Source organism: Cibotium barometz, chromosome 13 (genome assembly GCF_041138505.1).
Source record: "Cibotium barometz isolate CiBa-2024 chromosome 13, ASM4113850v1, whole genome shotgun sequence".
NCBI lineage: Eukaryota > Viridiplantae > Streptophyta > Polypodiopsida > Cyatheales > Cibotiaceae > Cibotium > Cibotium barometz.
Window position 1 is genome coordinate 5,203,119 of NC_141058.1, and position 16,145 is coordinate 5,219,263.

The following is a 16,145-nucleotide window of genomic DNA, read 5'->3' on the forward strand; positions in this document are numbered from 1 at the left end:
CCTCCGGCACAGAGGTTAGACAGCTCTTGGAAGATTATTGCTAGCATCTTAGCCTGGAATATCTGGAAGGCTAGATGCACCGAGGCCATTGAGGGTACTCCCGTTCTTGTTTCTCAGTGTCTTTGCAGGATTTGGAGTGATATTATTCACACCATCATGGCTACCTGGGCCAGAATCCAGGGATCTTCGAGGGTTGCGGAGAGGAAGCGCGGCCAGTTTATGAGAGAGTGGGACATTGGTATCTTTTTCACGTCCTCTCATTCGGGACCCTATTGGCAGCACAGGGCTCCTGATTGGTTGAGATATCCAACTTACTTGGTGTGAAACCTCCATTTTGTAAAATTTTTTCATACTTAATAGAAGTCTCCTTTTTGAAAAAAATAAAATAAAAAAAATAAGCTAACAGTTAAGAATAGATTTCCCATGCCTAGAATAGAGTACATCCTATAATGACTCAATGGTGCAGATAGATCTTAAGAGTGGCTGAGGATCGGTAATAGGTGTGGGAGGACGGGGCTCTCTGAGTCTCCTCCAAGCAGCAGCAACATCTCTGCTCATGAGCATGTGATGTGTGTCCCCAGTACTGAGCCTCCTCATAAGCTCGCCGCTTACGGCAGGTGAGTATGCATCCTCCTGCCTGCCTGCCTGCCTCTGGGTGATCTCCCCGCGAGCCCTCTGCACTCGGAGATTGCGGTAAAGGTTTCTGCACTCATCATCATACCATCGGTTTTGGGGCATGCTCCCAGATGTAGGTGGCTGTCCTGTCTGTATGTGGTATGGGAAACTCCTCGCGGCTGCGGAGTGCAGTACATGTGAGAGCTGGGAGGTGAGCATAGCCATGGCTGCCGATGGGTCTAAGGCAAATAGCTGATCATGAACATGATAGTCGTACACATCGGCTAGGCATAGTTTCCAGAAACGGCGTTTCTGGACCACCGTTTCCACGTTTCGGAAACGTTTCCAGAAACGGAAACGGCGTTTCCAAGTTTTATTTTTTCCAGGGTTTAGAAACCCGCGTGCTCTCTTTCGCCGGCATTTTGCGCCTTTTTTCCGCCGCCTGTTTGGAGCTGCTCTACCCATCTACCTTGCCCTCTACTCCTCTACCTCCACATCAGCCCTCTACCACGCCCTCTACTTGAGCAAAGATGTATTTTTCAAGCTTTTGTAATGTTTTTATTAATTATATATGTATGTATTAAACCCTAAAACCGAAACTCCGTTTCCCCGTTTCTTCCCGAAGGCCGAAACTCCGAAACTCCGTTTCCCGCCGTGCTCCGCACCCCCGTTTCCGAAACTCGTGGAAACTATGCGGCTAGGTCCTGAGTGAAGTGGAAAATAGTGCGTGGTGGCTGTATGATGGGTGGGTGGGTCTCCAGTAAGCTCCTGAAAGTGAGGGATAGGTATGTATGATTGTATGATGGGTGGGTGGGTCTCCAGTAAGCTCCTGAAAGAGAGAGAGAGAGAGAGAGAGAGAGAGAGAGAGAGAGAGAGAAAAGAATCGCTTATATTTGTAGCAGATATGGAGGCAAGCAATCAGCTATATATCAGCCTTGAACGGAGTCGACCAGCCTTGTAGAGCTATTGTGCATGCCAAACTGACACCTGTCCTCAAACCCTAGTGTGTTCCACTCCAAAAACAGCTAGAAAGGGGGCGCCTAGCTGCTTTTGGCTTCTCTCCCAGAATAACAACTCATGGAGCTATTATTGCATGATGGGCTGCCCACTTTGAGTATAATTTGTCCGCCCAAACTTAAGTGGTAAACATCTGCACTCATAAACCTTAGTATGATAAAATATAAGCTGTAAATTGAGTTTGGGGTCACTTGCCACCTGCAAAACACGTAAGACCACTGCCTCAGTCCCAAACAGGTGTACACACACGCGTCCACAGGGTTCAAGGTGTCGCCGGAGTCCATGGACAATCACAAGCAAAAATACCAAGTCTTGTCTGGGCAGCTAAGACAAGTCTTTCATGCATGCCAAAACACACACAAATGCTTTATGCATAATATTATGGATTCCATCTCCCAACTTATTTATCTTGTTCAGAACCTGTCTCGGCGGGCACCGTCCATACAAGTATAAAGAATGCTCACCAAGGTGTCCACCCTTCCATGAGACTTCATCAGCATGCCGGGAACTCTCACCAAGGTATCTACCCTTCCATGAAGCCCTTCCACATGTACTGAGCCATGCCAAGAACTCACACCGGGATATCAATCCTTCCATGGAGCCCTTCCACATGTAACAAATCATGCCAAGAGCTCACACCAAGATCTTGATCCTTCCATGGAGTCCTTCTACATGTACTAAACCATGCCTCAAACACACACCAGGGTCTATACCTACCCTTCCATGGTGTTCCTCCACATGTGTATAGTCAGAAATATGACAGTAATCTTATCGATTTAGCCCGAAGGAGGAGGACAAGATTGCTTGGCGATTGTAAGATTATCTTAATAAAGGTTTTGTTCAGTCTAGTACGTCTCCATGGGGCTCGTAGAAGAAAGATGGTAGCATGCGCTTCTACGTGGATTACAAAGGCTTGAACAAACTCACGGTCAAGAACAGGTATCCTTTGCCGAGGATGGATGACTCGGTAGATTGTCTCCAAGGTGCTAAGTATTTCACCAAGCTTGATCTACAGTTAGGTTATCATCAAATAAGGATTAAACTTGAGAATGTGCTTAAGACTGCGTTTCGGATGCGCTATGGCAACATTGAGTTTTTGGTCCTACGTTTTGGGTTGAGCAATGCTCCTGCTACTTTTCAGTAGATGATGAACAATTTATTTTGTCCATATTTGGGAACGTGGATTGTTGTCTTTTTGGATGATATATTGATTCATAGTAAGTCATTGAAAGAGCACATACAACATCTCAAAGTCATCTTGGAGGTACTTAGATGAGAGAAGCTATATGTTGAGGTGGGTCATGTCATCTTTGTTGATGCAATGAGAATTGATCTAGATAAGGTTCGGAAGGTCTTGGAATGGACATTTCCATAGACAATTAGACAATTGAAATCATTTCTTGGCTTCATTAGCTTTTTCAAGAAGTTCATTGAGGGCTTATGTCACGATTGTTGTCACTCGTGACTCAACTTTTGAAGGGGTGAGAAGTAAGAGGGGCAAGTTAAGTTCTTTGGTGGTTTGGAATGACAAGCTAGATTAGTGTTTCAGAGCACTGAAGGAGCTAGTCACCTCAGCACCTATGTTATAGATTGTGGATCCTGGTAAACCTTTTGTGGGTGAAATGAATGCGAGTGATTATGCAATAGGTCCTGTCTTGTTTCAGGATGGGAGATCCATAGCCTTTGAAAGTAAGAAGCTTTCAGAGACGCTTTGAGAGGTGGTATCCTACCTAGGAAAAGGACCTTTTGGTTGTTATCTATGTAATGAAAATCTAGAGACGCTATTTGTACTAGTCTCGATTTGCTATTTGCATGGGTCTCGATTTGTTGTCTGGATGTATCACCACTTGTTGAAGTATATTTGTGATCAACCCGACCTTAAGGGTCGGAAGGCCCAGATGGGTTGATCTCATGGAGAATTTCGGCTTTGAAATCCGTTACTATAAGGAGGTAACAACCAATTGGGTTGCTGATGCCCTTAATAGGATCCCTGAGGTCAATGCTCCCCGAGGTCAATGCTATTGCTTTTTTTGAGATAACGTCTGACTTCTATCTGTCTCTCAAAGGACGTTGCCAACATGATTTCCATTTTGGTCGAATCTAGCAATTGGTCAAGATTGGTTGTAGCCCACGAGATCCGAGTGTTTCCGAGTCTTGACACTCCGATGAGTATTGTTGAGAGAAAGATACTGGAAAAGTATTCCATTAGAGGTTGATTATTGTTCAAGGATGGCAAGCTTTTTGTGCCTAGTGACCTGGACGTCCAAGCTTTGATAATACATGATTGCCATGATGCACCTAGTATGGGGCACCCGGGCATTCATGGAACCTTGGCCATGGTTGGTTGGCATTTCTATTGGCCATGCATAAAATCCTTTGTTGGAGGATTATGTGCGAAAGTGTATCGAGTGACGGCTTAATAAAGCTGAAAGGCTTTAAGTTGGAGGGTTATTGCATCCTTTGGAGATTCTTGAGAATAAGTATGTGGTGTCTTGATGGATTTTGTAGCTGGATTATCTTGGACTAGTAGGGGCCATGAATCATGATTCAGTATGTGTTGTTGATTGATTGACGAAGATGGCTAGATTCATCCCTACCAAGTTGTCGGTAAAGAGTCACAAGTTGGCTCAACTCTTTGTGGAACAATTGTATAAGCTGTATGGACTGCCTGAGGAGATTGTTTGTGATCGGGATCCCAAATTCACTGCATAATTTGGCAAACACGCTTGAGCAAGTCACCTTCGGATCATCCCGAGTCGGATGATCAGATGGAGAGGACGAACTAGACTATGTCTCCAGGAGACAATCTGAGTGGGAAAGGTCTCTTCCACAGATTGAGTTTGTTTATAACAGTAGTAAAAGCACGCGGCTATTGGTTTTAGCCCATTTATGCTTATGTACGGTTATCAGCCGAAGTCTCACCCATTGCTCTAGAACTACAAGGAGTCAAGTTGCAATCAGTAGTAGATTTCTTGCATGATATGCAAGATATGTTGAAAGTAGCAAGGGAAAGCGTAAAGGGTGTTGAGGATCGTGCTTAGTATTACGCTAACCACGGACGAACCCCAAGAGTTTTACAAGAGGGCATGTGGGTGTATCTTAAAGTCCCAAATGACTCTAAGATGATGAGGACTGGTGAACATTACAAGTTATCTTCTTGATCTTGTAGTCCTTCCCCGGTCACAAAGAAGATTAGTGACGTGGCTTACCGGTTAGCACTACCTCTTGGATTCACCTTGTATTTCTCATTAGTCATTTGAAAGAACTTTTGGATGAAGGTGATGATGTTGTGCTAGATGGTCTTGGCATACCATCTATTCAGAGTACTTGATCAAATGTAATGGACGGTCTGAGGTCGAGGCTACATGGGAGTCAGTGCGTAGTCTAAAGAGGCGCTTCCATAGATTCATTGCTGAGAACATCAATGGTTCTTAAGGGGGAAAGTATGTTACGTCCCAAGGCTAACTAGGGTCAAGAACTTTAGGTTAGGTTAACCATAGCCTAGGGGAGCCATGTCTCGGATGCTACTACTCCCTTGTGCTCGGGGTGAGCCTGAATGGCTCTATGGTTGGGTGGTGAGCTAGATGCCCGAGTCTTTGTGTGTGTTCCTTTTTGTTTATACTTAATCGAAGGGGGCCTGACACCTCCTATAAACTAGGAACCATTATTAGTCCGTGCCTCATAAATACACTAACCTCCCCATAAGATGCCTAATCCCGAGTCTTTGGTTAACCTAGCCCAAGGCTAGACATGTTAACCTTGGTAGAGCCTTGGGACGTATCGGCGGCCAGCCCTTTTATGACCCCAAAAGGTCGTTTCTTGTGTTCATATTGTGCCCAACTTGTGTTCCAACTATCGGTCCATGTTCTGGGCACCTCTTGCACCTATTGGGCTGCCAAAACAGGCCCAAACAGGCCATACTCTGCCACGCACTTTGCCTAGAAGGTGGCTGCGAAGTGGGAAGCATGCCCATGTGACACTCATATGGGTGATGCACGTGACATCATATTTCTTAAGGTCATCAGCCTTCAAATATCACATTGATTATATTTTGCAAGCATAACTCGTTATTTAAGTCATTCACTTAAGAATCAGTGGTTTTAGACCTCCTGTTTGTTATCATATATTTCTTGGAATATTTGATAACTTGTGTTATAAGTGTGCTTTTAGCATATAAGAAGTGCAGTTCACTTGTATACTATTTTCTTAGTGTTGTGGTGACAATATGATGTCTCACATTGCAGCATTTCTTTTGCTGAAAAAGTTCAGTGCTGCAGCTGGTGTTTGAATCGGTGACAATGAACCTTCATGACTGCCTTTAGATGATCTGCAAGGGAAACATAATAGCTAACGTGCACAGGTTTGCAGCAACTACTCAGACACCTCTAGCATGGAATCAGAGAATGAAGTTGGAAGCACATCTCCTGCAGATCACATTGGTAAAGGATCAGAGGAGGTAATGTTTTTCTCTTTTGGGAGTTGATTGCTCTAACTTTACTCACACAATAAAGACTTGAGAAAGCTCACTGTTGGTGGAACACTGTTTTTCAAGTCTTACGTTTAGTGTGGATTTTGGAAGTTATCATTTGTATTAATACTTCTTAACCTTGGGTCTTTGAATGCAGCCATCGAACTTGGAAGCAATGGATGGTTTGCATCTCATGCCTAACAGTCATGGAGATGATGTCAGCCCAGAAAAGTTTGTGCCAAGAGAAGACAGAGGTCATATAAACTTGCCCCATGGTGATGAGGAATCTGCCAAACAGGAAAATGAGTTAAGGGCAGCTCAAGAGAGCATTGAAAAGTTGCAGAAGGAATTAGCACAAGTGGAGGAGGCAGTGGCAATCAGTAAAAAAGATTCGTTTGAAGAGATCTCTTCTCTGCAGGATGAACTACAGAAGTCTAAAACTGAGCTTGAAGCTGCTTTAGTTGATCAAGGGAAGCTCAAGGCCTTCAAAAGTGAGGCAGATCGTCTTGCAGAAGAGCTCAGTGCTTCCACACGTGAGGCCACTAATTTAAAGGAGGATTTACAAATGACAAAGGAGCACCATGAACAACTTTGTTGCCAGGTCGATGGTTTGAAGGAAAAAGTGTCTATGTTAGAAGAACAACTCTCTGCTGCAAACATGAAAACAAGAGAAGCTGAGGGAAGTCTTTTATCACAAGTTGAAGCCCATGGAGCAGAGCTGGCTGCAAGGGAATTGAATGAAGAAAGTATCAAAAAGGCACATGGTGAGACCCAGATAGAGGTAGAAGCCTTTAGGAACAGGGTTTTGGACTTGGAAACTGCCCTTAGGGCTGCATCCAAGAAGGCAGAAGAGTACGAGAAAGAAGCAAGGAATCAAGAAGCCATTACCAAAGAGTCTTTGGATGAATCTCTAAGCTTAAAAAATGCAGCAGAGGTAGCAATGATTAAAATTAGCGAGGCAGAACAGATGGTAAAGTCCTTGCAGGGGGAACTTGCTGAGATGAAAGGCCAGATTCTTGAGGGAGCTCAAGTAGAAAAGAGCCTGGAAGAGACAAAAGCTCAGATGGCCAAAGTCGAGGAAGACTGGTGTCAAGTGAAAGGTGAACTTGTCCGACTTGAAGGGGATTTTGCTGATGAGAAAGCCCGAGCTGCAGAACTAGAATCGAAGCTACAGAGCACAGAAGCAGAATTGAAGAACCAATTAGACTGCGTTAAGACAGCAGAGGACACTGCAGTTAAGGTCAAAGAACAAGTTGTAGACCTAGAAGGTATGCACAAAGATGCTGAAGATAAGCTTAAGGCAAAGGAAGAAACTGCTGGTACTCTACAAGCAGAACTGGACGACGTGAAATCAAAAGCTGTAGAACTTCTGAAAACAGCCGAGGAGAATTTGAAACAATTGGAGAGAGAGCATCAGGAACAGTTGAAGGCTTCTGAAGAAAGGTATCAGGTCCTTGAGAAATCTATGTTTCGATTGGAAGAGAAAACTGCTCAGCTGCAGGACTCTCTGGCTGCTGCTGGATTGGATGCTGAAACTGCCAGGAAGAAGGTAGCTGAGCTAGAGCTTGAACTGGAAAACCTTCTACAGAGCAAGGGTAAATTTGAAGAAGGAGCTGCAGAGCTTCAAGCACAACTAAAGAGCACTGAAGAAATGCTAGGCAAACACGTGGACGGTCTGAAAGTAGCAGAGGAGAATGCAGATAAAGCCAATGAGCAAGTTTTGCACCTAGAAAGTGTGCTCAAAAGTGCTGAGGAAAAGCTCAAAGCAAGTGAAGAAATCATGGAGAGCTTACAGTTGCAAGTGAATGACTTGAAATCAAGGGAAGCAACATCTACAGAGCGCCTCAAAGAAGTCGAAGAGACCTCACAAAAGCTGCAGCTTGAACTTCAGGATAAGCTAGAGGCCTCTGAAGAAAGGTGTCAGACACTTGAGGAGAAGGCCGCACAGCTGCAGGACTCTCTGGCTGCTGCTGGATTGGATGCTGAAACTGCCAGGAAGAAGGTAGCTGAGCTAGAGCTTGAACTGGAAAACCTTCTACAGAACAAGGGTAAATTTGAAGAAGGAGCTGCAGAGCTTCAAGCACAACTAAAGAGCACTGAAGAAATGCTAGGCAAACATGCGGACGGTCTTAAAGTAGCAGAGGAGAATGCAGATAAAGCCAATGAGCAAGTTTTGCACCTAGAAAGTGTGCTCAAAAGTGCTGAGGAAAAGCTCAAAGCAAGTGAAGAAATCACAGAGAGCTTACAGTTGCAAGTGAATGACTTGAAATCGAGGGAAGCAACATCTACAGAGCGCCTCACAGAAGTCGAAGAGACCTCACAAAAGCTGCATCTTGAACTTCAGGAGAAGCTAGAGGCCTCTGAAGAAAGGTGTCAGACGCTCGAGGAGAAGGCCGCACAGCTGCAGGACTCTCTGGCTGCTGCTGGATTGGATGCTGAAACTGCCAGGAAGAAGGTAGCTGAGCTAGAGCTTGAACTGGAAAACCTTCTACAGAACAAGGGTGAATTTGAAGAAGGAGCTGCAGAGCTTCAAGCACAACTGAAGAGCACTGAAGAAATGCTAGGCAAACATGTGGATGGTCTTAAAGTAGCAGAGGAGAATGCAGGTAAAGCCAATGAGCAAGTTTTGCACCTAGAAAGTGTGCTCAAAAGTGCTGAGGAAAAGCTCAAAGCAAGTGAAGAAATCACGGAGAGCTTACAGTTGCAAGTGAATGACTTGAAATCAAGGGAAGCAACATCTACAGAGCGCCTCAAAGAAGTTGAAGAGAGCTTACAAAAGCTGCATCTTGAACTTCAGGAGAGGCTAGAGGCCTCTGAAGAAAGGTGTCAGACGCTCGAGGAGAAGGCCGCACAGCTGCAGGAATCTTTAGCTGCCGCTCAATCTGAAGTTGGAAGGGTGGGGAGAAAAGCTGGTGACCTAGAGCTTGAATTGGAGAGCCTGCATCATGACAAGGGTGAACGAGAAGAAAGGGTAGGGATTTCGGAAGAAAAGTGTTCTCAGCATGAGAGTAATGCACACACTTCAAGGATGAGAAGCGTGGAACTGGAGGGCCTCATCACTCAGCATAAAACTAAAGCGGATGATGCACTCGGTAAGGTTGCAGTGCTGGAGGCTGCCTTGGTAGATGCCCAGAACAAAAGCATTGAATTGGAAATGAAGTCAAGGGTAGCTGATGACAATGCTCTGCTGCTTGAAAACATGGCCAGTGAATTGTCAAACCGTCTTGTTAAGTCGGATGACTTGACAAAGGAATGCTCTGAAAAGATTGTGGAACTAGAAATGGCTTGTGCAGGCTCAAAGCAAAAAGAGCAAGAAATTGCAGAGAAACTGCAGTCTGCAGAAAAGATGCTGATAGAGAGGCGAACCGAGGTAAAATGTGCAACTGATAATATCAATGAGCTGGAGTTGTCCATCACAGCTATTGAGGCTGATTTGAAGGGTGCTTTAGAGAGGGAGAAGCATCTGACTGAGGAGAAAGCTTTCCTGGAAGAGAAGATGGCAAAATTGGAAGCATGCACGACAAAACTAGAAGCAGATGTTGCAGAGGCTGAGTCTAGAGTTGCTGAACTTGAGCCATTGGTTGAGAAAACGAAGGTTGATTTGCATGCAGCTGCTGCCAGTGAAGGGAAGCTGAAAGAGGAGATCTCATCTTATCATTCTTCCAACAGTAAGTTGCAGGATTTATTGTCCCGAATTGAGAATGAAAAGCAAGCTATTGTAGTTCAACTTGACAGTACGCAGAAGATCTTTGCTGAATTGAATGAACAGCTTGTGGAAGAGCGGCAACAGCTACAGCAACAGGTTTCCTTCACCACCACATTTCTTTAGTTGAAATGTTTTATGGGCAAATACAGCATAGTTTTGCATGCTAATGTCTTCCAACCAACAGTGTCATATTCTGGCTGGATTACTAACTTTTGGCTGCCTTTTCAATCTGGTTAGATAGCAACACTTAAGCAAGAGAATGGAGATTTAGCAGAAAAGTTTGCTGGTATACAGGAGAAGTTGAATGCTACTCTTAGGGCAGCAGAGGTGTCAGCTAAAAAGCTGCAAGAAAGCTCATCAAAGGAAGCCACATTGGATGCTGAAGTTGAGGATCTGAAGATCCAACTGAAAAAGGCTCTAGACAACTGCTCTCAAATAGAAAAGCTAGAGAAAAATCTCAAAAACTCTCTCACCACAACAGAACAGCACCAGGTATCGGCTACTGCTTGATTAGTTTTTGAGATTTGAAACAGATGATCTTACATATGGTTTTAGCATAAACAAAGGTCTCTGATGAATACAATGGAAAAGTTTGGTTATCTGTTTTTGTGATTTTGATGGACTTCCCTTTGATCTCAGGCACAGATCAACCAGTTACTAGTTACCTTAAGGCAATCTGAGAGCAAGCTAGCTGAAGCAGAAGAGCAGTTGTTCAAATCAAAGCTGGAGATCAATAAGGTCCAGAAAGCTTATAACGAGCAGGGAACCCTTGTGAAGGACCTGGTATTCTGACTCCTGAGACTCTACTATGTTTTTTTTTAAAAAAAAGGACTCGTGGAAGTTACGAGTCCTTCCAACTGCACTTTCTGTTAGATTCTAAGCAGTAATTTTTTGATGGTGGTATGTATGCAGGAAGGAAAGACAATGAAGGCAGAAGTCATTGATGACCAGCACCCTTTGGAATCTACCAAGACAAGAGATGTTGATCTGGACTTTCAGTCCCCAGGGAAAGTTCGACAGAGGAAGAAGAAAGGGGTCAGTTGGGAGGCAGACGGTGTTGCGGCTTCAAAAACGAAGGCAAATGGAAAGCCTACACACCTTCCAGTGCACAGCCCGAAGCAATTTTTAGCCCATTTGTGCATAGCTATAGTATCACTAACAGTTGGATTTTGGCTTGCAAGAAAGATTCATTTGTAGCTCTGGTAAATGAAAGGAAGCAGGAGATAGCTTAATCAAGAGGATTGGTCATGCTGTGAAGGTTACGGCCTGGACTTTTGATATAAGAAACATGATGCTTTGTTGAATGGCTCTCCTTGGGGGTCAGTATCTTGGAAAATTGCAGTTTTGGAGTTGTAACAAGTCACTTTTGGCTGGCCAGCTAGTATTTTTGGAGTGTAGATAGATGGATGTTCAAAGTTGAGAGCTTATTACATAAGTAAGGTAATGTGAAAGGGTATGATGATATGTTTTGTATATCTAAATGCGTGAACGTTGTAAAGATACAGATAATCTTCAAATGCGAGTGTGAAAAATGCGTGTGTGTGTGTGTGTGTGTACAATCAAAGAGCTGTTTTCATATGCAGTTAGCCAACAATAGGAAGATACCATGGAGATGACTTAGATATGACATAGAGAGAGAGTTGGATGGGCCGGATTGCCTGTCCATGCTCGATGAAAGCATCCTAGATAGCAGGACGCCATAGTGAAATTTGTAGGGCTAAAGTTAGTCAGGAGCCAGTATTTTTTGAGCCACAAATAGGGCTAATGTAAAGGTATGGTTTGATGATAAGTTGTGTGTGCAAATTCTTAGAGACTAAAGCCCAAGGGTTTGTGAACTTTGTGACAGGCTTCACTAGAGAACATTATGCAAGGCTGTGTTTGATCGAGTTAGTATCATTTTATCAATTGCGACTACTGTTGCTCGTTGGCAATGGTGCAGAAAGTGCTCTCTATATGCCAAGAAAGTCCTCGTGATTGTACGTCCCCTTTGCCCTCCTTTCTTGTTCATGATGGCATGGTATCTGAGCTTGGGAGGCTATGTTGATTGCATGTGGGTATTTCTCAGCCATTTTTTAAAGACTGCCTCTGGGCTTTTTCTAAACGGCTGAAACTGCCAGAGGCCTCCTTTGCTTGTTGTTAATGTCTCGTTTTTTTGATTAAGAAAATGTGGTGCCCTTTCCATCCCCTTGCCTGAAGCCACATACAGGCTTCTTGGATAGGCAAGATCGCTTGTTCATGCTCAGAGTATCGCCAAATAATAAAGGACGAAAAGTAGAGAAACGACAACATGATTAATTATGAAACTAATTATGCTATGGTTAGACATACACAATGATTAACATAAGTAGAGCTCTAATTATATTGCAAATTTCACTGTAAAATGAGCTTGTGAAGATATAAATTTATAGCTCTCAATGAGTTTCTCTAGACCCACTTTTCTTCTTGTTATCTTTATTTTTTTTCCAGAGAAAAGATCATAAGTTAAAATCAAACAGCCAAATGCCACATGTACATGCTCAGAGCCCTCAAAAGAGGTGAAGATAAAAGTTGGGGTGGGTGTTCCTTCCATCGCTGGTTGCTCTTCGAGGGCGACTACCTCATACAACAGCGGGGTGGGTGGGAAGCCAAACAGGAGACTTGTAATGCTAAGTGATCTATCATATAGAAAAGGGGACCATTGCCGCCCATGCATGTGACTTGAAGCTTCTTCCATTGACCGTGGAGAGTATGAATGATATCAGTCCAAATGGAGCGGATGGACTTGACTTAGGGGTGCGAATGCCCTCGATGGCCTCAACATTGCATCTGGCTCATCATATATGCCATGCAACAATGCTATTGATTGATTTTCCATCTCTAACTATCTTGTTGCCTCCTCGTAGAAAGAGGGCAGGGCTGACCTCTGTTGCCATGGCAACTGCATCTTAAGTGACCACATGTGGTGAAGACAACATGGTTGTGTAGAGGCAAAGAATCCTTTGCCAAACCTAGTGTGCTTTGTGATAGTCCCAAATATAGTGCTGTTGTGATCCAAGGGGTGATTACAACGCGTACATTGTGTTGATCGTCCTCCGTTGGCCAGCCAAAGTGTGAATAGCAAAGCTGCGGTGAGCTAATTGCCATAGAAAGAGTGCGATCTTCCTTGGTCAAAGCTATGGCATAGAAAGAGTGCGATGTTCCTTGGTCGAAAGCTCTCCCTTGGTCAAAAGCTATCCCATAGACGCTTCCAGAAATCACCGAGGAAGTGGGAGGAAATGCCCTGGGAGGGCTCCATGGTTTACTGTTTGCTGGTGTCTTATCACATGTCTTGTGACCCATCCTGTTGTGTATAGTAAAGAAGGGTGTGGTCGGGCTCTTGGGGGGGCTGAAGGGGTCTTCGCCAAGGTCTCATGGTGGGACACATCAGACATGCATCAAAAGGCAGGTTGGCTTTCATAGAGCCATAGCCACCAACAGTTGTCACGGGTATTAATGTGCCAGTGATGATCATGAAAGCCAATATTCCTCACCTGCTGAAGTGAGGCACCGTTGAAACTGAAAAAGGGCAGCCATTTGAATCGAGGACAGGTAGGGGGTTATCATGACGAGTGAAGGCTCTGATGAGCGGGGGGAGGGGGAGGATGTCCCATGTGTCTGGGAGGAGCCTCTTGAAGGTGGTCCGAGCTGAGCAGGGCTAGTGCAATAGCACCCAACAAATGTTGGATCAATGATGCCAAGGACACCATGACCATGAGGTTGGATAATCACTCTCCATGCTTGCGGCGCAGGTCGATTGTCTCTAACCAAAGAAAGTTCCTCATCAACCGTTGCACTTGTCCCCAAGGCATGCTGTAGAGAATCCCGAGCAAGAAGTAATGTACCACATGTTAGCCATGCCTCAAGAGTAAGTGCCACGGGTCTTTAAGACCTCGGTCGGATGAAATCGACAGCGATGGAGCGGTGGAAAAGTTGGTGTGCAAATTGTGGCCGTCGATGCAAAAGTAAACTAGGGCTAGTAAACTAGGGACAATAAACTAGGGTCGATGAATTGCGTATCGCGGAGAATAGTGTGGAAAAACGTACTGAAGGAATAATTTTCAGTTGGTGAATATAGAAGGAATAAAATGACATGCACAAACTTTTAGGTGGATATAGCAGAAATAATCAAAATTTGAAACTTGTAAAATTTTGAAATAAGAAGAGATTTTTAGGGAGAGGGCCTTCTTTGAAATCTTGTGTATGGTGTCCCAAAGTAAACTGTGTGTCCAATGTGAAGGCTACAAGTCAAAGTAAACTAGGGCAGCTTGTGGAAAACTAGGTAGTAATTAACGTAGTAAACTAGGCAGTAGACTAGAAAGTAAACTAGGAAAAAACTTGGGATTGAGCGCTTTGTATAAAGTAAACTAGGTTGGCCAGCAAAGTAGAAAAAACTTGGAAATGAACGCTCTGTGTAAAGTAAAGTAGAAATTAAACTAGGCATGGGTGATAAACTAGAAGGTAAACTAGGACGGGTGGTAAGTGGGCTTCATTTCTCTTCTAATCATTTTTCTCTTGTTTGATATCTTGTGTAGACGGATGGATTGGCTTGAAGATGATTCTAGCGATTTTGTGCTCGAGGAGGAGGAGGACTTAGTTGATGATACAAGCTCCTACGATGAAATGAGTTATGATGTCGATATTGAAGAGCTTCTCGAAGACACCCTCAAAAGCAAGGAAACATCAAGTAAACGAAGCATTGTTTCTGCAATGGATCCAAATCTCTATGTCTCTCCTACCTTCTACTCTTTTGATAAGAAAAGTTACGAAGCAATGAAAAGTGCAATCCAAAGGGATGTTACTATAACCTTGGAGACTTTGAAGTCTTGTGATAGTAGAGACGTGCTTGATCTACAGAGATGGACAAGAATGAAGGAAAACATTTGCTTGTAGGGATGGTTCCCTTTGTCTTTGTCTAAACTCCCCTCCAAACTTGAAAATTCCCTACATAGAGGAGTGGGAAAGCATAGTCCAAGATTGTCATGTACTCTTGGATGGAAAATATCACCAAGGTATAGATGAAACTCTTTAAACTCTAAAGTCTACATGGTGCGTAGACATCAAACGCCATGGAATTCCTATCTCTTATGTGAAGGATTATCTCAAAGCTTGTGATTGTAAAAGAATAATAGAAAAAGTCTATGTTGAAACCCATGGCATACTGCTTCCAAAACAAGAGCCAAAGAAGCTTCTTACACATCAAAAGAGTGTAGAAAAGAATGAAATTGATAGAGCTTTGGAGGAGATAATGATTGAGCATAAAGCTAGGCGAGTTAGGGTTCATTCATTGTTGATTACTCATGCCAGCGAGGTGGAAAACCTCATAGGAGATCAAGAACAATCAAAAGATTGAGGATCTCAAAGAAATGTGATTGTCCATTCAAGGTAAGAGTGGAGTACTCTACTAAGACAAACACAGCCTCCATCTTAGTATTCAAGACTCATGAGGGACATGTCCCTGGCACACGTAATGATTTATATCATCTTCTTGTCCATCCAAGTGTCATTGAGTGTTGCATGGAAGATTTATTTGATGTTGGTATTTCGTGGCATGTGGTAAAAATGTCCACATCAAAAGAAAGGTTGCATAAGGAAAGAGCTTTCCCACTTGACCAAATAATATACAAGTTCTTTATGATTCGAGAAGAGGTCTCCATACTATCTTACCAAATACACAATGAAGGTATGATGAATGGTAATAACTAAATTGTTTGTCTATTAAGCATGTCACTCGGTTTACATTTCAATTACATTGATCGTATTTATTTATACAGGGAGCCTTTCCAAGGATGATTGGAAGGCAATGTACATGGAGTCCTTAATTTTGAAAACACAAGACAAGGTATGTACTTCAATCTTAAAACAAGTGGTTAATGAGACCATATTTGTTATTAACCTTTTACAAATGCCTTGTTTTTTAAACGGGTATTATATTGTCAGCCATACAATCCTCATGTAGAGGAGGATAAAGATAAACCATTCATTGTTATAATCCAAGAGAATTGGATGCTAGAGATGGCAATTCGCTTTTCTAGGCACAATGCATGGGCTATTGATAGCACTTTCAAAACAAATGTTTTTGGTCTTCCATTATATGCAATTAAAAAACCTCCTTTCCTGTAAGGTTCCTCCCTTTAAAAATGGGAGAAACACTTAAGATAGTCCGCTAAGTCTTATCTTGGGAAAAATTTCCTATTCATCGACACCTTGACCCTGTAGAGATTCAAGGATACGATTTATAGGTATGACCTAGCTCTATCCCGCAGGGGGAGCGTGATTTCCTAAACGTCAAATCACCCATAGGGCAATTGATCAAAAATTGGG

General features: G+C 43.4%; 1 protein-coding gene across 8 annotated transcripts in view; it reads left to right on the top strand.

The window, feature by feature from the left end:
• Positions 1-11,338, top strand: part of LOC147632299 (uncharacterized) — a 33,693-nt gene extending 22,355 nt beyond the window's left edge. For 3 of the 8 annotated variants that reach the window (XM_086807113.1, XM_086807111.1, XM_086807110.1), the window contains 5 exons: positions 5,993-6,088; positions 6,258-9,902; positions 10,044-10,298; positions 10,446-10,589; positions 10,719-11,338. In XM_086807113.1, the coding sequence (XP_086663239.1) occupies positions 6,023-6,088; positions 6,258-9,902; positions 10,044-10,298; positions 10,446-10,589; positions 10,719-11,003 (4,395 nt within the window). In that variant the 5' untranslated portion in view covers positions 5,993-6,022 and the 3' untranslated portion in view covers positions 11,004-11,338. Of the gene's footprint in view, positions 1-5,876; positions 6,089-6,257; positions 9,903-10,043; positions 10,299-10,445; positions 10,590-10,718 lie in introns of all 8 variants that reach the window. The other 5 variants (XM_086807114.1, XM_086807112.1, XM_086807115.1 and 2 more) reach the window with 5 other exon arrangements.
• Positions 11,339-16,145: the final 4,807 nt, after the last annotated feature.